This window comes from Anolis sagrei, chromosome 5 (assembly GCF_037176765.1).
Source record: "Anolis sagrei isolate rAnoSag1 chromosome 5, rAnoSag1.mat, whole genome shotgun sequence".
NCBI classification, from domain to species: Eukaryota; Metazoa; Chordata; class Lepidosauria; order Squamata; family Dactyloidae; genus Anolis; species Anolis sagrei.
This window is the reverse complement of record NC_090025.1, coordinates 166,528,040-166,549,741: the sequence shown is the minus strand read 5'-3', so window position 1 is coordinate 166,549,741 and position 21,702 is coordinate 166,528,040. Positions and strand designations below refer to the sequence as shown.

Genomic DNA, 21,702 nt, shown 5'->3' with positions numbered 1-21,702 from the left:
TAATTGTGTAGTGTGAAAGGCTCCTGGTTTGACCCTTGCCTCAAAGGGGGGTGATGATCTCCCAATATGGATAACTATGCATTCTCTCCCCCTGTGGTTTATAGATTCTCTAAATTAAATTAATTTAAATGCAGAAATAAGTGGCTGTCATTGTACCTGCACAAATGTTTATGACCTCTCCTTTAACCTTTTGACCTCTCTGAGTGCCCTCCCTCTGTCACTTGTGATTCCCCGCCACATTTTTTAACCCCACAGATGGGCAGCCCGCTTGTCCCTCCTTTACCTGCAGACACGAAGAAGATGCCGGCACTAAGGATGATGTTATGTCGGGTTTTGTAGAACTCGCTGGCTGCAATGCAGAGTCCACCCATGAAAAGCAGAATCACACTCAGGATCGGAAAAATACTAGAGGCCCTTACAGCCCCTGTAAGCAAAGAAGAGGTGGGGTGGGGTTGGAGGGGGCATTGGGATGGGAGGAGAGGAAGGGGAGGAACGATGGTGTGTGTGTATGAGCCAAGGGGAAGGGAAGAGAAACAGATGGGAGAAAAGTGGAGCAGGAAGAGACAGGAGGGAGGAGGGCGAGGGTTGCAGTGGAGATGAACAAAAAAGACAGAGCAAAGAAGCACAGGAATTGGAAGGCCGGTGATGAGACAGGAGGAGGAAAGAGAAAGAGAGCGTCAACAGAAGAAGAGAGCGATTACAAATGAACTGTCAACATCTTGTTTATTAGAAACCAGCAGTGCACTTAGGGCAGGGAAAGAACAGTCAAACGGCATCTGGTTGTGGGCAAAGTTGATTGGGTCCTTTATGCATCCAGAAAACCCAAAGGCACCTCTCTCTCTCTCACCAAACAGGCAGGGAAATCTAAAGGCCAGAAAACTACCATCAGTGCAGTATGATCTTCGGCACATAGGCGACAACTACAATCGGTGAAGACATTGTGGGGAAATAAATAAAAAAGAAACCACACAGACATTCTGCAGAAGAGGAGGTGGAGGACGTTCCTAAGGGTGTCAGAAAGAGCAATCCTTGCATGCATTGCAGACGTACACTTGAGGAAAACATATATGCATTGCACATAAATGAAGCCAGGGTCCTATGTGCTCTATCTCACCCATCCCATCCTCATATATTCCAGCCAGCAGATGGCAGTAGCATGCAGATATTTAACAGACATGTACACACACGTGCACATCCCACCCTCCCAACACTGTGTTTCAGGTTGAGACATGTAGAATATGGGCATCTCTGCTCATTGCAGTTGCTGTTGGAAAGATGATGCTTCATTTAGAGTTTTCTGTAGCAAATAGGTAAAGTGTGGATATTTCACAGATATACACGTAGATATAAATGCACACACACACATTCATGTATGAGGGACCCCTGGTTGAACTATGTATCCAGGAGTACATGAGGTGTCGTCTGTTTTACATAGGGGTTGTGCGGAACATCAGGCTTAATCATTTGTTGTTGTAAACATGGTTTGTATTACAAACATCTAAAGTGTTTACTAATGCTCTTTAGACCAAAATTCAGTGCACACTGAAAATCAAGTAAAATGTATTCATCCACCCTTTTCTAACCACCTTCATTGTTTGAAAAATTAAAGGCATGATAAAATGGATCAATTCACTGCATATTCTTCAAAACATTAAAATGCCATTAAAAATACAAGTATTCCTAGGAAAGAATGAACTTAATTTTAGTCTGTTCTGATTAGTTCTCACAATCATATAGCAAGACCTTTCAAACCTTCTGCTTTTTTCCTGCTTCCTCCACCCCAACTTATTATCACTAATTGTTAGATGTATGCCCCTTTGATGCCATACCAAAACAGTTGTGATGATGCAGGGAAACAAGGAAACTTAGAGGAGACAATTTGGTAAAAGAAAATGGTTAGTAGAAGCGGCTTTTTTTTTTAACCTAGGAGGACTAGAAGGATTCTAAGCTAATCTGTGCATTTGGTTAATTGATTTAATGGAAAATGCCACAGACACATCAAGTTAAGTCAGTGCCCCAGTTTAATAAGGGAGATGTGAAGAAGGAATTAGGCTGACTTGCCAGCATTACAGGGTTGTGACTATCTGGAATTTGACCCTTAGACTACTAAATATGCTGAGGAATGGACAGACATTGGGTTACTAACATTGGGTTAATAGTATGAGTGTCCTAGAAATATCTATAATAATCCTTCACTGATGGTACATATCAGTTTAAACAGCAGTTGAACTATAGCACCTATAACATGGATGAGCAGATTGTTGCTTTCAGGTGTTGGACTGCAACTCCCATGATGGAGTTGGCGGAAGCTCCTTCCCTGAGCTTTTTAAACGGGCTGGTTGGCAATCTGTTGGGGATACTTTGATTGTGCTTTTCCTGCATGGCAGGGGGTTGGACTAGATGGCCCATGTGGTCTCTTTCAACTTTATTATTCTATGATTCTATGATTCATCACCATTAGCTAGCTTGACTTGGGCTGATGGGACTGTCAGTCCATCTGGAAAGCCCAGTTGCCCAGTCCTACTCGACCATAACAGTCTTGAATTGTATATAATGTCACAAGTTGAGCCTTATATGGCTCTGTAGTCAAGTGAAGGAAATTGCTGTGAAACCCTCTAACCTACACATGCCAAACCGAAGTTTGTGGGTCAAATCGGGCCTGTCATGTTATTTGGTCCACAAGGCTTTCAATGCCAGAGCAACATAGCTACATTTATAGTCTTACAATTACAAATGGCCCTTTGAGGGCAACTATAAGGCTGATGTGGCCCTCAGCAAAAATGGGTTTGACACTCCTGCTCTAACCCTTGTGTCAACTCATCAAAAAACATTGATTTGCTTACAAATCTCCCCTTATTTACTCTGAATGAAACTTTCCAATAAGGATAAGCAACTTTGATGAGTGTGGGGCCATTTTATTTCCCCACAGCCATTGTATGCTCCTTGGTTCCTTAGTGAAGGGCAGGTGTCACTCAAAATGGGTTAGTTACTTCTCAAAAAGTTTGTATCAGCAACTTTTTCTATATTCTTTGAATCAAGTTTACCACTAAAAGTGTGTGTATGTCTGTGTGTGTTTTGTTGTAAAGTGTCTTTACATCATGTCTAATTTATAGAAACCCTAAGATGAATTTATCACAGGGGTTTCTTGGCAGAATTTCTTCAGAGGCGATGCTGAGGGAGTGTGATTTGCCCAAGGTCAGCCAGTGAACTTGCATGTCTGAAGGGGACAGGATCAATCTCTGGCCACACAGTGTCCTCGTCCAAAATTCATACTACTACATTACACTAGCTTTTAAGTATGTTCATATGTATCTATATGTCTTGAAGTTGTCTGTTGACTTCTGGCAACTCCATGAATTTCATAAGGTTGTCTTAGCCAAAAGGCCTCAGAGGTAATTTTGGCAGTTCCTTCTTTTTAAATATAGCCTATATCACCTGGTCTTCATTGGTGGTCTCCCATCTAAGTACTAAGAGCTGTTGATGTTGCTTAGCTTCCAAGATCAGACAGGATCTGGTGCCTTTCCGATATTTAGGCACCTGATGAGTATTTAGGGACTGCTAATACCACACTGAACAAGGCACAAGGCAGGCATGAAAACACACAAATTGTGTAACAGTGCAGCCATTGTCCCCATTCTCTATTGAGTAAACTCCAGATCATGTGTTCTTACTGTTTCCTTGGCCCTTTCTGTTTGCTTTGTCAAGTATAGAAGGTGATTACACATCAAATTCTGTTTTCTGACTGATTTCGCTAGGTGTTATGTTGTTTTGCTCAAGGAAGCATGGCTTTTGTGTAAATGCATAAAACCACAAACAGAACACAAGGAGGCTGTTTACATGCTGCTGATACTTCCATACATGAACAGGATGCTGCTGATACATTGCAAGTTGCTGTGGAAAAGATGGAAGCCAGCATGTCCAAGTTCAGAGCAGATCTTGAAAAAGTATCTTCTCCAAGCTCTGGTCCAGAAATTTTCAAAGCTGTATTAGACAGACAGACAAATATCTCTTGCCTTTCCCAGATTTCTGGCCATGTTTCAGAGATGGTGCTATGCTACGCTAATGACTTCTGGAAAGCACTAATGAGATTTAGCAGTGGGGGATGTCAGCAAATGCCAGGAGATATTCACCATCAGAGGACGGTGCCCTACATACTGAGGGATCTTTTTTTTTTGAGACCACGGGTGTGTATATCACAGTTTGCTTTTTCACCCTCTATACATTGCTTATAACAAATTATAAAATAACAGAGAGTTTTGGGGTAGCGATGACAGGCATTTTAAAACTAGTTTTGCTTGGCTTTGAAAGGATTTTTATTCCAAACACATCATGCAAAAGCAAGTCTATCCATGCAAACTAAGCTCATTTTGTAGGATTCATTGCTATTAGCAGTGAGAGTGTAGAAGTAATTTTTGGCATATATGCACTCATCCTGTTCATTCCCATAACTATTCCCACATGGAGAATCCAAAATACAAGCCACCTTGTTAATGTTTTCCAAAGAAATACGTTTTAGTGGATTGAAACTCCACTGGTCTTCTGCAAATCCAATAGGTTCTGTAAATTTGAGACAAAGTCATCCCAAAACATTCTTCCCTGCAATGAGGAAAGCTCAGAAAAATATGTCTGGTGTCCTATTCATTAGCTACACTATTACAAACTGGACTAACTATCCTATAACTTCTGGGGATTGGTATTAATGGTGACAAATGTTGAAATGTGACCTCAAAAATCCTACCTGTGCAGCTTGGCAGTATCTTGACTGAAGCATTTCAAATGTGCTGCAAATTGGAATGCTAGGGGACAATGTCTTCAGTGCTCTTTTGGTAAAACAAGCAGTTGTGGCAAGACCCCAAGGCAGTGGTTCTCAACCTGTGGGTCCCCAGGTGTTTTGGCCTACAGTTCCCAGAGATTCCAGCCAGTTTACCAGCTGTTAGGATTTCTGGGAGTTGAAGGCCAAAACATTTGAGGACCTTCAGGCTCAGAACCACTGCCCTAAGGCTCTCTCCAGCAGCCTATTCATGATGCACCTCACAACTGGGAGAGAACTGCAATTATCATCTCCAACACCCTTGATCTGCAGTAGCTTAGAAATGATTTGGTTGGGTTCTTGACTGGATAGGGTTTGGGGGTTGGCATCATCAGACATAATACAATAATAGAATTTCACTGCTGTAATTGACAGTGCATGATGTTGGTCCTTATTACTGCTAAAAAAAAGCATCCCTGTCTACTGTGAAGAATATAGTGACACTGAGAGGAAAGAGAGAAGTCTGAGTGGATGGAAGAGGACATCATGGTTTTCACTGGTCAAAAGGTCCTTGGGTGTCTGCCTACCATAGGAACCCAACACTGATATACCACTGGCTTGTACAGAATGTGTATTATATTATCATTTTTGGTTCTCATTCTTGGGTATACTTGCTGCCCTGATATGTTTTGATGAAGTCTAAAAACCAACCAATAAATAAATAAATACCTAGAAAGCCAACTAAACTAATTCATCAGAGTATCAAAGGCTGGTTACCAAAAAGAATCACTACCCTCATGTCTTTGAATGTGCAGTTTTGTGTATGGCGTTGTACAGACAATACCACGCATGTGTGTGTGTGTGTAAATCTATATCTATATATCTCCCCCTTCTTCCTCTAAGTGGCTCAGGCTACCATATCCTGCACCTCATTTTCACAGATCAGGAACAAAGATATGCTGGGGTCTGCCCAAAAGTTAGTTGAATAGAGAGTCAATTCCATAGCTTTCTGGTCCAAACCCAATGCTGGATCTTATTGGTGCCTTATCAACATACAAACTTGTTAAAAGGATTTGCAAAATAATAAGAACCCTGTTAGATTAGATTAAATGCATTTATTGACCAGAATTCTCACCTCACAGTGGCTAACCCAGTTATCAAGTTCACAAGAGGACACTATCTTCTTCATATGCTCCTCAGCATATACTGAGATGATGCCTGTGAACCAATGGTAGCCATCATGACTACTGCCCTGCTTAACATTAGTAGCTACTGAAAGAATTATCCTATGCATTGTGAAATCCAAAACTGCGATTTTCCCTGCTAAATCAATCTTATTTTTGTTATTCCTTCAGATGCTTTGGAGCCCTAGTCCAGAAAACACCAGCATAAAAATATTAATCTGAATAAAATAAAAAATAACCAACATCACGATAGTGTGAGCTAATCAGTACAGAGTAGGGGTGCTTAGAAAGTAGAGTGCTATCCTACATATATCTCCTGAGAAGCAAGTCTCACTAAATTCAGTGGGGATTAAGTAAGTAAGGATAACATTGTCACATTGGGCAGTTACTTGAATTCTGATCATTTAGAATTCCCCCAGGATACCTTTTAAAATCCAGATGGAAAATATTGAAGCTTCTCTCCCCAAGGCTGAAGTCCCCAACTTCTATCATGTGACTTAATCCACAACAAAAGTAAAGCCAGAAAGTCAAAAGTAGGTATATTAATATTTAATTTTAAATTGTATTACTAAGTATGCGCTTAAAAAATTACATGCTTCATGTGGCCATGCTTTAAGGCTGGAGAGTAGATGATGTACATCTTTAATAAAGGTTTTAAAGATGCTTCCTAAGTTCTGAGATCATTGGGCAAAGAATTTCATTTGATCACACACACATTTGTGAGGACATGAGTGGGGACCATCTTGGTGGTTGTTTCCAGGCAGTTTGCTGCCTCTTGGTTTTCCTTTTGCCTCCAGGCAATGACTCTTCTGCTCAGTATGCAAAAGTATCTTATAGCACAGTGGTTCTCAACCTGTGGTTCCCCAGATGTTTTGGCCTTCAACTCCCAGAAATCCTAACAGCTGGTAAGCTGGCTGGGATTTCTGGGAGTTGTAGGTCAAAACACCTGGGAACCCACAGATTGAGAAGAAAGTTTATGCTACAGCTTCATTTAGTTAGTCTCTGAGGTTCTCCACGATCTCTTTACATACTGATATTCCAGATTAAGAGTGCATTTGCACTCTTAATTTATTTAGAATAAATGTGGCTGGAAACTGCTTTTAACCTCCAGTGCTATGAATCTTTGGATTTGTAGTTTCATGAGTCACCACCACTCTTTAGCAGAGAAGGCTAAAGACCTTGTAAAACTCCAACTCTCATGATTTCATAGCGTTGAGTCATGGCATTTGAAGTGGTGTGAAATAGCACATTCATGCATCCATGGCTATGGACCCCATCCCATTAGGAGCATAAAACTGGGGGTAATTGTCTTATTACTGTAGCATTTCATATCTTTCTGTTTTTTAGAAAAAATGATAATTTATTTGCTGCTGTCACATGTGATGTACCCTGTCTGTTTCTACAGAAATCCATAGCTTTCTGAACTATCACACAGGCAAGTGTGTTATCTGCCCATACCACTTTCTTTCTTTCTTTCTTTCTTTAATTAAAAGGGTGAAAATTGCAGAAGTCTGAAACCTCACATCCCTGGTATTTCCAATTATTTATAATATAAAAGGGAAAATGCCTAATTAACATGCTATGTTAAATTTTGGAAATCCCAGGTTTAAAAAAGGGGGAAATATAGCTATATCAAACTGGTAATATATCAAAATTGTGCAATTCTGAAAGAATAAATTATTTTTTTAAATTATTGTAAAAATTTCATGAAAGAAGATTAATGGTGAGAAAAGGAGCGTTGGGGCACATTTCAGGAACACGCACTCTTTTACATCACTACGATGATCTAAAATGGGGGAATTAGACAGTTCCAACCCAACTTTAAAATAAACGTCTTTAGCTGTTTCTGAGCGAATTGGGAGCTCTGAAGACATTTGCTCAGCTACTCAGCTACTGTATGGCCATGTTCTAGAAGCATTCTCTCCTGATGTTTTGCCTGCATCTGTGGCAAGCATCCTCAGAGGTTGTGAGGTTAGTGGAAAATTCTAAAATTAAAACAGTAAATAAAAAACAAAACTCAAACACAAGGAAACTCCAGACAAGAAACTATCAGGAACACCTAATCACCTCTCAAGAAAGGAATTTCCCAGGTAGTAACAAGCCACATCTAAAAACTGTCAGGACATCAAATGCTAATCAAGGTGGCCAGTTGAAACATTCACATCTAGCTTCAACAGACAAGGCTTCTTTTTCCCACCCTGGACCTTCCACAGATAGATAAACCCAATTTTCCTAGTTTTTCTAGTTTCCACAAACCTCTCAACCTCTGAGGATGCTTGCCACAGATGCAGGCGAAAAGTCAGGAGAGAATGCTTCTAGAACATGGCAATATAGCCTGGAAAACCTACAACAACCCAGTGATTCTGGCCATGAAAGCCTTAGACAATATATTGTAAAGATGGAGTCCCATGGGCAACCAGCTAAAATACTCTCTGGTCATTTGATGGGCTCTGTGGGACTCCGCATTTAAAATGTTTTCAAAGTGTGTAGAAATGGGGGAACCCTGCTTCTGATGAAGTCCTATACCAGTGATGCCTAATCTTTTAGAGACCGAGTGCCCTAACTGGATGGTGGGGGTGGGTGGGCACTTGGGGGAGTGGCGAGCAAGAGAGAGTGAGCGAGTGGGGGTGGGCAAGTGAGCTGAGGTGGGTGGGTGAGTGAGCAGGCAGGCAAGCAGGGCATGGGCGAGTGAGTGGGGAACGAGTAATGATGCTGTGTGCCCCTTCACCACCACTGTCCTATGCCTTTGAATTCTACCTTGCTATTCAGACAGGATTTTGGCCACTAACTGGCTACTGAATAAATCTGTCTTTTTTTATATTTCCAGAAGGTTCCGAATTGCTCTGCGCAGGCGCAGAAATACCACATGTACGAATTGACAGGGGACCACTCAGGGAACTACGGTTACAGGTAAGCAACCTATAATTTTGATGTTAATACTTGTTTCCCTTTCTGGTTATATCTTTAAAATCTTTTTTGATTCAATGCTTTGTTTTTATATCATAGTATGTAACTGTTATTAAAGCTCACTTCAAGTTTATAACAAGTGTTCTCCCCTCTCTGTTTTGTTTTATTTGAGGTTTGAAACCACCTTGGCTTCTGCACTGAGTGAAAAAGGCAATGTGGATTGAATAAAATTTTGCACTGTAAATATGAGACAAGAATTTCCTGCAAGGTCTGCTTTCAAGACCTCACTCTTGACACTTCGATTTGAGAGGCACCAACAGGTCACACACAACAAAATTCTATAGAGCTTTGACTTAGGAGTTCAGATACTGTTTACAATGGTCCAAGTCAGCCACTTTGTGTGAATTAATGGCCACAGGTTTGATCCAGTTACTGGATTTTGGACAAGCTCTTGCTCCAGATGTTCTCAGTGGATGCTGTAACCAAATAGACCTTTTTCTCTTCATTCCTGTCACTGTTAATTATGAATTGGCCATGCCAGTCTGAATATATATCAGACTTCTGGCTTGCTGGATTTACATTTTCTACAGTTTTTCTTCAGAGATCTACCAATGAGAACCTAGGGTGGAAAATTTACTATTTGGAACTACAGCTCTCACAATCCCCCAATCAGTATGCTGGTTGCCTTGCTGGCTTGAGGATTCTTGAAGTCATAGTGCCAAAATAACCTTTCCAAGCTTGGAACCAGCAGTAAATGCAGATAGGAGCCACCTTGCAAGTCCTTTCACATAAAAAAAATCCACTCTTGCTTTTCTTTCTAATGTTCTCCTCTAAAAACTTAATTTAGGGTTTTGAAAGGTTTGTAAGAGTCACCAGGGCCAGGTGTTGATTGGTGATCTAGTCCAGCTAATCTAGAGATCAATCAGCAGATGATAATCTACCTGTTGCCAATCTCTGATCTAACAACCCACATCACCAGGTAGACAACAGATTATTCTCATTCTTATTGTTGGGAATGAAGTGATATTTTACCACTGCCACCCATTTCCTAATCTCAGGGTGTTCTTGGAAAAGAAATTCACCCTCCCCAATATATTTATGCAGATAGTTAATGGATTGCTGCTGCATTAAATATGTATGTGCCATTTGCAACTGCCAATGTTAAGTATGCTTTTTGCAATTCAAATTCTCTCTTTTTTGGTACCTCACTTTAAAAAAAGTAACCTATAATTTGCCTTTGACGTTCTTCTTCATCAATATGCATTGCATATCTGCTGATTATTGAAACAGCCAGTATCCCAAATCTGGTGCATTCCCCCAGTTGCCCCTTTGAATGAAAACGTACTGGACAGGTGAAGTACCTGCGGAAATACAGTTCACAGATTAACTGAATGTCATTGATATTTTGCAGTCAGAAAGTCTCCTTTCCACTGAAATATGCTTTATCCTAAGTATGTTTATTCCTATTGTTTAAATGATCTGAAAAACAATATGGAGGAGATGTTTTTAAGGAAATCAGGAAGAGCATGAGTTGGAATCTTTGATCCCAGAGTATTTTACAGTGCACATGCAAAAAGACTATAAGTGCTATTTTGCTTGGGCTTTTCTCCCACATTTTGCTCTCTCTAGTATGCCCACCCTCAAGGGAATGTGTATTGTATAATGTCATCGGCCAGAGAACGAAGGGCATCCAGCAGCACTCAGCACACATGATAGTTCAAAGGAAAAGAAGCTGCAGACTTACGGAGGAAATATTCTGCTGTGTCGGCTTCATACTCTGTGTCCTCGAGGAAGTGATCGATTTGCTTACACAGACCTTTAAAATTTCCTACAATACAAGAAGAGAAACAACAAATGAGAACACCAGAAACTGAAGTGACCCAGCTCTCTTTCTAGCTCCCTCTTTGGCTTCCTTTCGATTGGGCCTTTTCTGCAGGAGATCAGGTTTTTATTTGCCAGGCATCAAATGTGCCATTTTGAAATCTGGAGCCTTTTACCCCTGCTTGCATATGTCTTGAGCTGTCAAAGCACATTATTTTGGGGTTGAGAGAAATACATTTCTCTCCTCCTTCCTTGTTAAGCAAGTGTTTGTATATCATGCAACAGTGCAGTATGAAATTACAGAAATGTCACAGTCACCTACCGGACAATGCCCTTGCCATTGCTGTGCTGAGCATGTGCCATTTTGTGAGCATTTGATTAACTTTCTATCTTTATTAAAAAGAGACTTTAAAGGCTGAACACTCCCTGGTGTGCTATTCAAATGTGGAGCATTCTGGCACCCATTTTAAAAACACAACACAAAAATATAGTGACATGCAGATGTGTGCCACATTGAAACATAAACAAACTGCATCAACCATTATTTATTTTTTAGACCTTTTAAAATGACCTTTTCTCCTATCTGGGAAACAGTATGGTACACGAGGTAGACTTGGACTTGTGAGACTATGGTTCTAGTCATCAGATTACCCACTAAATCATAAAAGTCACTAGATGACCTTGGACCAGTCATATATCTCTCTTAGCCTAGTTTATCTCACAGGGTTGCTGTGAGGATGAAGTGAGATGGATGGAGAATCTTATGGGCTGGTTTGTCTTTTTAGGAAAAAGATAAGATATAAATGTAGCTTACATAAGAAAGCTCTCCAGTGTTGAAGCTCTCATTTTCCTTGATGGCAAAAGGCCAGCAAACAATCACCCTACAGCAAATTTATTTCCTTGGTGTCTAAACCACCCTTTCTTCCATGCATGACAATGTGAGTGAGATTTTGCCCCATTGAAAAACAGATTATACTTTCACCCTTTCAATAAAATCATTTCTATAGGGTCGTTTTGAGATCACATAGAGATGATTCTGGGATTGTGTGCCTTAGCCACACAGAGACATGTACACATTTGTACAAGCCAGGTGACCTACAAGACATCTTCATCCACATCGACTTAAATATATTTGCTGATATGGACAAGCATTTATGTACACAGCTCTAAACATTATCCCTGAGATCCTATATCAGGGTTGCCTAGAGCAGATCTCTACCAGCTGGTGTGCTAAGTGTTGAATGGCAACATTGGTTAACTGAGTGCAAACCAAATGGGTAACTGAATGCCAGTCATGTAGCCGGGGGGGGGGGGGGGGAGGGGGAGGCTTGAGGGGCTTCAGCCACCCCCCCCCCCCAAATTCTCATGGTGGTTCGCGAAAAGGCCTTACTGGTGCATTATTTAAACTGTTATGTTTATTCATATCATGATCTGATCACCATACTCAATATATCCCATATGCATGGGGGTATTGGGGTAATGATACAAAAGGTTTGCTGGGCTAGACCCTCTGTCACTCAGATTCATCCCCCCCCCCGAAACTCAGGCCCCCTGAAACCCCCCCTGAAAAAATTCACCCCCCCCCCCAAAATGAAATCCTGGCTATGGGCCTGCTGAATGCTCAATCAAATACATAACCAAATGCACAATGTACATACAGTGGCACTATATGTTCAACTCTGCATCCACAACCTTGGACTAAGTATGGATATTATGCATCAGACAGCAATGTCTAACTACTTCTATCATGAAATGTATGCATACATAAGATAAAGCAACATTCTGGCATTTGTATCCAATCATATACTAGCAAAATATATGTTCTACATCTAGATATCATTACAATGAAATCACAAAATCATAGACTACTAGAGTTTGAAGAGACCACAAGGGACATCCAGTTCAACACCCTTCTATATAGGAACACACAATTAGGCAGTTGTGCATGTCATCAGAAAGAGTTAAAAACAATTGTAGACTCACACCATAGGATTTCAGAACATGTAATGTTTTGCAATGGGAGGAAATAATATCCATTTTATTTACTTTTTCGATTACCACTCCCAGAATTTTACAATTTTTCCTCTTCTGTTTTAAGCATTTTTGTTGTGTATTGTGGTTATGATACACATGCACATGCACACACACACACATAAACAAAGAAGCAGTACATTATGTGCATGTAGAGCAACATCTACAAAAATATGCCCCCATATTTATACTTTCAGATTTGATGTGGATATGCTTGTGTTTAGAAGCCAGCACAGTACAATGCTTTGAGTGTTGGATCGGTCACTGAGGAACCTAGGGTTCAAATGCAAGCTCAGCCAAGAAAACATACTGAGTGATCTTGAGAAGATCACACACACGCACTCTCAGAGGAAGGCAAGGGCAAACCTCTCAACAAGTTCTGCCAAGAAACCCTCTGATAGAATCATAGACTTGGAGGTGACCACATGGTCATCCAGCCCAATTTCCTGCCATGCAGGAAAAGCACAATCAAAGTACCCTTGGCAGATGATAGGTTCTCCGTATGATTGTCATAAGTCAGAAATAACTTGAATGCAGACAAGAACAACTTGTTAGGATTGGGGTTAAGGAAAGTGTTTACATTCCATTCATCGGCATCCATAACCAGAGTTTGCTTCATTTATACCTTGCCTTCTCCCTATAAGAGGGGGATTTAGGATGGCTTACAGAATAAACACAGATATAAGTAAAAACACACACACAAAAAACATTAAATTTTAAGATTAAAATATTATTAAACTGCCTATAGAATTACAACCATATAAAACATTAATTTAACAGCATAGATGAAATACAGCAGAGCATTACAACACAAAACTCATTATATAAAACATGCAGATTCCTAAACGGCTTGTTGTTGTGTGCCTTTTCTGACTCATGGTGAACCTATCATGGGGTTTTCTGGGGCTGAGAACATATGACTTGTCCAAGATCACCCAGTGGGTTTTTACAGCCAAGTTGAACCTACAGAGTCACAGTCCAAAGTTCAAACCAATTAACCGTACTGACTCACATCTTCCCTCGATAGTGAAAGGACAGTAAGGAGGGAGCTAGTAGGGTCTTTCTAGGATGGAAATTTCATGATCTTGGAGAAGGCTTTCCCCCATGTTCCCACTAGATGTGAAAGGAGTGGGATTGAGAGAAGTGTTGTGCCTGATGCCCATTTTATTTGAGAAAACAATTTGCATTCACAATGGTGCTGAAAATAGCAGGGAATGGCCATAGATATGCCAACAACAACAGCATTAGGGGGCAGGTGTTGTGGAAGGAAAAGGTAATGAGTGGATGAACATTTTGACACTGCATTTCCTTATGTCTGTGCATAGGATAGAACTTGGTCTTAGGTGATGTGGCTAACTATACTGTGCGATGAAGTGCCCCATTACAGTAAGTGTTCCTCTGAAGGACAATGGAAGGGTAGATCTCAGAGGAGTGTGAATAAAAGTGCAAGCCAGTGGCATTAAGGAGTACATGTATGCCATGTAGTCTCTCAACCCTTTTATAAGGTACAAGTTTACATAGGGACCACCAAATGCAGCATTGGCCAAACACGAATCAAGGAACACGAAAGGCACTGCAGACTAATTCAACCTGAGAAGTCAGCCATAACAGAGCACCTGATGCACCAACCTGGACACAGCATATTATTTGAGATCACAGAAATGCTGGACCACTCTAACAGAGAAACAATTGAAATGCACAAGCAAGTGGACAGTTTCAACAGAAAGGAAGAAACCATGAAATGAATAAAATCTGGCTACCAATATTAAAACAACTCTAAAATTATAACAGTAAATACAGAACAAAACTCAAACACAGGGGAACTCCAGACAAAAAACAATCAACAAAGGATTCCCCCAGGCACTAACAAGCCACACCTAAAAACTGTCAGGTCAACAAATGCTAATCAAGGTTGCCAATCGAAACAGTCACCTAGCGCCAACAGACAGGATTACTTTCTCCCACCCTGGACTTTCCACAGATATATAAACCCACTAGCAGTCCCCTGCCATGCCTTGCAGTGGCCCAGTTTGTATATATGTGTTTTGTGTGTGTATATATTTGTGTATATGTGTGTGTGTGTGTGTGGTTTTGTGCATGCATTGTAATGTAATTTTTGTTTTTTGGCTTTTTAAGTCTCTTCTGCTGTGTTTTATGAGTGATGGTCACTCGTTGGCCTGATAGGTGTATTGTGTCCAAATTTGGTGTCAATTTGTCCAGTGGTTTGTGAGTTATGTTAATCCCACAAAACAAACATTACATTTTTTATTTATATAGGTTGTGTGTTTCTAACCTTGTGGTGGTTTTGCATCACTAGAACTGTTATACTTCCTAATAATGAATTCTGCAAAAGTCTGGGGTATTTTCTTAACAGAAGAGAAATCTCCAAGTTTCCTTGAAGAGACAAAGAATATCCTGGAAAACTCTGTCATAAGGTCACCTTTGAGACACTATAAATCTGAAAGAATCTGATGGTACATAACAAAGCAGCAACAACAACAAAAGCTTAATTGTGTTATCATAGATTGTTTGTTCAGATTGTTTGAGGGATCCAAGGCACAATGGAATGATCTGAGCCTTGGACTGGGTCTTGAGAGGAATCCAGTTTTAAGTTCCCACTGAGTCATTAAACTCTCCCAGTGACCTTGAGGCTCTCAAACTGTCCCATTTACAGGGTTGTTGTGACAATACAGTGGGGAAGAGGAAGGTCATGTGCATCATCTTGAATTCATTGGGAGAAATGAGAGATGATAACATAGCAAATTAAATAAATAATTGAGCCTGGAGCATAGATGATAGACTTGAGTATGTTTGTATTTTAATTTTTAGTGTACATGAATTCATTTTAAAAATCTTTTTTATTTTTAAATAGAGACAAATGGATCCAACGCAGCTCAATCTCCACCAGCTCTTTATTCTTATAAGTACCATACTTAAGAACACTAGACTTAACAGGCAGATATAATATGGTTTGCTATTGTCATTGTGAGCCATCAAGTCACATTCAACTTCTGAAGACCCGAAGGTGAACCTATCACAGGGTTTTCTCTGAGGCTGAGAGAGTGTGATGCCAAAGGTTATTTGTGGGTTTCCATGGTTGAGTAAAGACTCCATTCCTAGTCTTCTGGAGTCTTAGGCTGCATTTACATTAGTTTGACACCACTTTAAATGTCATGGTCCAGTGCTATGGAATCTTGGGGAGTATAATTTATAACTCTGACAATTTCATAACATTGAGCTATAGTAGTCAAGGTGGTATCAAACTGCATTACTTCTACTGTATTGATGCATCCTTTGTCTAAAACATCCCACACTGGCTCTCCTACACATAGTTACTCTCCTGAAAAGAGATTTCAAATGTAATTTTTTTTGCAATCAAGATATTTTCTGGGAAAGATATCCTTTCTGAAGCTCTCAACTGGACTGTCATCTGTAATGCTGGCTGAATATAAAATGCTCAACTAAAATGCAAACATCTTTGGAGAGGTCAGCCCAAGGACAATGGATACGAACCAAGACAAACTTAATTATCAATCTGAATAATACGGTTTGCACGGATTCTCAGCATATCTAACAGACGGACCTTCCAGACAGGCCCCAAATCCCAGAATCTGATCCCAGGTTTTCTGTTTATCTCAGATTATCTGCCAGTGGGGACTCTCATAATTTTGTTTAGTGCAGAAAACCTGGGATCAGATCCTGGGATACAGGGCCTGTCTGGAAGGACCCAGATTTCAGCTGTTCATGCGCAACAGCTTGCTGCAGGGATCATTTTCTTTGTTATGTGACTGAGTCTGGTATTCCTAGAAACCTAGCTGAAATGTTTCACTTTCCATAAAACCATGTTTATTTATTTATTTATCGTGTCATCAGCAACCATTGTATTACAATTCTAACAGAGCAAAACAAACACAGAGATTAAAAAGAAAAAGAAAAAAAAAGAAAGAAAAAAAAACCACACAGATTTTGTAAATTTGGTATTTGGTTAAATGTCCTTTGACCAGTATCTGGCCACTTGGAGTGCCTCTGGGGTTGCCGCAAGAAGGTCCTCCATCGTGCATGTGGCAGGGCTCAGGGTGCATTGCAGCAGGTGGTCAGTGGTTTGTTCTTCTCCGCACTCGCATGCCGAGGATTCCACCCTGTAGCCCCATTTCTTAAGATTGGCTCTGCATCTCGTGGTGCCAGAGCGCAATCTGTTCAGCGCCTTCCAAGTCGCCCAGTCTTCTGAGTGCTCAGGGGGGAGTCTCTCATCTGGTATCAACCATGAATTGAGGTGCTGGGTTTGAGCCTGCCACTTTTGGACTCTCGCTTGCTGGGGTGTTCCAGCGAGTGTCTCTGTAGATCTAAGAAAACTATGTCTTGATTTAAGTCGTTGACGCGCTGGCTGATACCCAAACAGGGGATGAGCTGGAGATGTCTCTGCCTTGGTCCTTTCACTATTGGCTGCTACTTCCCGGCGGATGTCAGGTGGTGCAATACCGGCTAAGCAGTGTAATTTCTCCAGTGGTGTGGGGCGCAGACACCCCGTGATAATGCGGCATGTCTCATTAAGAGCCACATCCACTGTTTTAGAGTGATGAGATGTGTTCCACACTGGGCATGCATACTCAGCAGCAGAGTAGCATAGCGCAAGGGCAGATGTCTTCACTGTGTCTGGTTGTGATCCCCAGGTTGTGCCAGTCAGCTTTCGTATGATGTTGTTTCTATGTTTATAAAGTCTTATGAATTTATAGGGTGGTCCACGCCTTGGTTACATCCAAACTGGACTATTGCAATGTGTTCTACGTGGGGCTGCCCTTGAAGACGGCCTGGAAGTTTGATCTTGTACAGCGGGCGGCAGCCAGGCTCCTTACTAGAGCAATCTATAGGAAGCATACAACACTCCTATTAAAACAGCTTCATTGGCTGCCGATAAGTTTCCGAGCCAAATTCAAGGTGCAGGTCGTGACCTATAAAGCCCTAAACGGTTCGGGCCCTGCCTATCTCCACGATCGCATCTCCTTCTATGAACCGGCGCGAGCTCTAAGATCTAATGGGGAGGCCCTCCTCTCGGTCCCACTACCATCTCAAGCGCGGTTGGTAGGGATGAGAGAGAGGGCCTTCTCAGTGGTGGCCCCCCGTCTCTGGAACACCCTTCCAAAGGAAATAAGACAGGCCCCATCCCTCCCCTCCTTTCATAAGAGCTTGAAGACCTGGTGGTTTCAACAAGCCTTTGAAAATGACCAGTTCTAACTCAGCCCCACACATTGTCTAATACGGCCTTATTCTTCCTACCAGTTACCCAGATTCTTTCCTCTAATCGGCCCTGGAATGAACCACCACAGACCTAATATTATTGTTGCCTGCCATAGCATTGCCCTTAATTCCCGGGCCCCCTAGAATTTTTGGGTTTGCACAAATCTTGGCTCGGCTTTTTAAATTTTTATTTGCCTTGAACAGGCAGGATTATTTTTAATATATGTGTGTTATGGTGACAATTTTTATGTTTATATTTTGTTTGTTAATCTTATGGTTATGTTGTTTTTACTGTGTATGTTTTGTGATATTACTTGGGAACTGCTCTGAGTCCCCTTGGGGAGATGGAGCGGTATATAAATAAAGTATTATTATTATTATTAATGCATGATGGTGTGCTGTTGGTATTTGCACATACAGGCTTTAGGGAAGTTACTTTTTGAGACAACAGAATCCCCAAGCTACCATAGCCACTGGTATACGTCGCCCTAAACGGCAACTTTTCCAAGCACTGCCTACAGACATTCATTTACTTTCTTTGTGCTGCTAACAAACAGCAGAAAAGAAATAAAGGGTTGCAATGGATGGGTGGCTGCGGCAAAATGAATGGCTTGTTGTGCATAGCCATTTCAAATGTCCTCCAGTGGCAGCTGTTTTATGTGCGCCCACCCATCCCCAAGTGCTCCAAGGAGGCTGGTGGCCATCTTGTAGAGCTGACAGTTGAGTATGGCCGTGACTGAAGTGTTTCAGCTTATGCCTCGCTGGCCAAACAATAAATGAGTTTTTAAATGGTATGTGACATCAACACTGAATCATGGTTACTGAAACCTGACTTAACCTCTCTCTGCCCTGACTCAGCTCATGACCACATTTCCAGAGCTGGATGAAGCAAAAGTTGGCAAACCACATGGATGCTTCTCTCACAGAGTGATTTTCTGCGCTGTCCTCCTTCAGCTTTCCTTTGCACTGTCCATTTCCAGAATTTTGGCCTTTTCTATTTGGGTCACTGCTGCAGCCATTACTTAGGAATAAATTAATACAAGTACTAGCAATGAAATACTAGTAATGACGATAGAACTAAAATATCTTTTATCTTACTATAAAGTACAGTAGGTGCCAAATAAATGTCATTTCTGGTTGCTTGAGAGTTAATATTAAAAATAGGTCTAATACTATGTACACTGAACCATACCATAAATTTGGTATTGACTTGATATTGAAATATTTAAAACAAATTTAGACAAACATAATATAACACATGTCTACTGTAATATTGTAAAGGTAAAGGTTTCTCCTTGGCATTAAGTCTAGTTGTATCTGAATCTGGGGGGTAGTGCTCATCTCCATTTCTTGGTTGAAGAGCTGGCGTTATCCGTAGACACTTCCAAGGTCATGTGGCCAGTATGACTGCATGGAGTGCTGTTACCTTCTCGCTGAAGCGGTACCTATTGATCTAGTCACATTTACATGTTTTCAAACTGCTAGGTTGGCAGAAGCTACAACTAACAGTGGGAGCTCATCCTGCTCACTGGATTTGAACCGCTGACCTTTTAGTCAGCACGTTCAGCAGCTCAGCAGTTTAACCTGCTGTGCCACCAGGGGCTCCCATGTAATTTAATTTTGTTTAAAGTGTTATTGTATTTCCTTGAGTCTAATTTTCACCTTTTTCGGCTAAATTACCATGCCAAAATTAAAGTGTGCATTAGATTTGTGTCATGTGGTAATCAAAGTGCTGAGCCAAAGCAAAAGGGGGATCTGTTTCCGGAGCACCTGGAGGTCCTATTTGAGGAATGTCATCTTTAATTAAATGGCCTTAACTCAATGCTATGCAATCCTGGGATTTGTAGTTTGATGAGGCATCAGCATTATTTGGCAGAGAACGTTCAAGACCACGTAAAATTATAGCCCCTATAACTCCATAGCATTGAACCAACATAGTTAAAGTGGATTCATTCTAGAGCAGATATGCACCCCAAGATTTTGTTTTCCTTTGCTGGAAGCTTTGGCATTCTAACACTTTTGTTTTTAAAGAAGGAATTCTAAGCACACTGCAACTGTAATGCACACCTTTTTGGACCAAATTACAACGAGTGCACTTTTAGCTACTACATATTACATTCAGGAGCAAATCCTTTTTTTTTTTTGCTTGTGAGTACGGCCATGTTCCAGAAGCATTCTCTCCTGACGTTTCACCCACATCTATGGCAGGCATCCTCAAAGGATGGATGGACATTCCATTGTGTTGTCGAAGGCTTTCATGGTTGGAATCACTGGGTTGCTATGAGCTTTTCTGGCTGTGTGGCCATGTTCCAGAAGCATTATCTCCTGACATTTCACCCACATCTATGGCAGGCGTCCTCAGAGGTTGTGAGGTCTGTTGGAAACTAGGCAAGTGGGGTTTATATATCTGTGGATATATATCTCCTTATATACCTTTTTTTGTTTCAGGGTTTTGAAAAGTGAGGTGCTCATTAGATTTGATGACACATTGTATTCGAGTAAACACAGGTATTTCTTTCCCCCTTTTTTGTGGGTTCGGATTGCTTGAAAGATTACTGTATATTGTATTTTACATCTATGCTGTACCCCATTCCAAGCCTTGAAGATAGGTGGATAAGAAATACAATTCTGCACCATCATCATTGGCATTAGCATCATCATCTCACCAGGAAGGAAAGCCAAGGGTGATCCTTGTGATGAGGTCTCTTTGATTGCAACCATATAGCCTCTCTCTTCCTTCCCCAAAAGAGTGCAGGCAATTATACAGGTGTCCTAGATGGAAACTGTTAGATTAGCCAGCGTTGCGGCCCTGTCAGGAGCTCAAAGAGGAAGAGATGCGCCTTCCTTACATAACTAGCTACAAACAGGCCCTTGAGTCATGGGGTCAACGAGGAAGGCTTCAATTATAATTGTATTGAAACAATCCCTTGGGAGGAACCATATGTCATACAACTGAGAGAGAAGGAAGAATGCCTTGAGAGGTTTGTCTCCAGATTATTAGATAGGACTTCGGGAGTCAAGAGAAAAGACAAATGGCAAAGAATTGGTCTCGGTTTTCATAACGACTCAACTTTGCATCCATGCTCTCTTTCTTTCTGGTTTTTAATATTATTAATTCTGTTTTGTGAGAGATGGTTCAAGCTGAGCATTTCTTCTGCAAAATGCTTGGGACCAGATGTTTGGCTTTTTTATGTTGGAATACCCGTATTAGCAGGAGCCCCAATGACGCAGTGGCTTAAAGCACCGAGATGCTGAACTTGCAGACCGAAAGGTCACTGGTTCGAATCTGGAGAGCGGCATGAGCTCCCATTGTTAGGCCCAGCTTCTATCAACCTAGCAGTTTGAAAACATGCAAATGTGAGTAGATCAATAGGTACTGCTCCGGTGGGACAGTAACGGCACTCCATGCAGTCATGCTAGCCACATGACCTTGGAAGTGTATATGGACAACACTGGCTCTTCAGCTTAGAAATGGAGATGAGCACCAGAGTCCCAGAGTAGGACATGACTAGACAATGTCAGGGGAAAACCTTTACCTTTACCTTTTACTCGTATTTGCATAAGTTAAGGTAAGCTTTCCCCTGACATTAAGTCTAGTTGTGTCCAACTCTGGGGAGTGGTGCTCATATCTAAGCTGTAGAGCTGGCATTGTCTGTAGACACCTTCAAGGTCATGTGGCCAGCATGACTGCATGGAGCACCATTACCTTCCCGTAGAAGTGGTACCTATTGATCTACTCACATTTGCACGTTTTCAAACTGCTAGGTTGGCAGA

General features: G+C 41.2%; 1 protein-coding gene across 1 annotated transcript in view; it reads right to left on the bottom strand.

Moving 5' to 3' along the window:
- The window catches only part of CACNG2 (calcium voltage-gated channel auxiliary subunit gamma 2), a 172,841-nt gene that overhangs the window by 9,819 nt on the left and 141,320 nt on the right, over positions 1 to 21,702 (bottom strand). Inside the window, exons 2-3 of the mRNA XM_060776982.2 lie at positions 10,586 to 10,669; positions 284 to 424 (exon numbers count right to left, since the gene is read on the bottom strand). Coding sequence (XP_060632965.1) covers positions 284 to 424; positions 10,586 to 10,669 — 225 coding nt within the window. The remainder of the gene's footprint in view (positions 1 to 283; positions 425 to 10,585; positions 10,670 to 21,702) is intronic.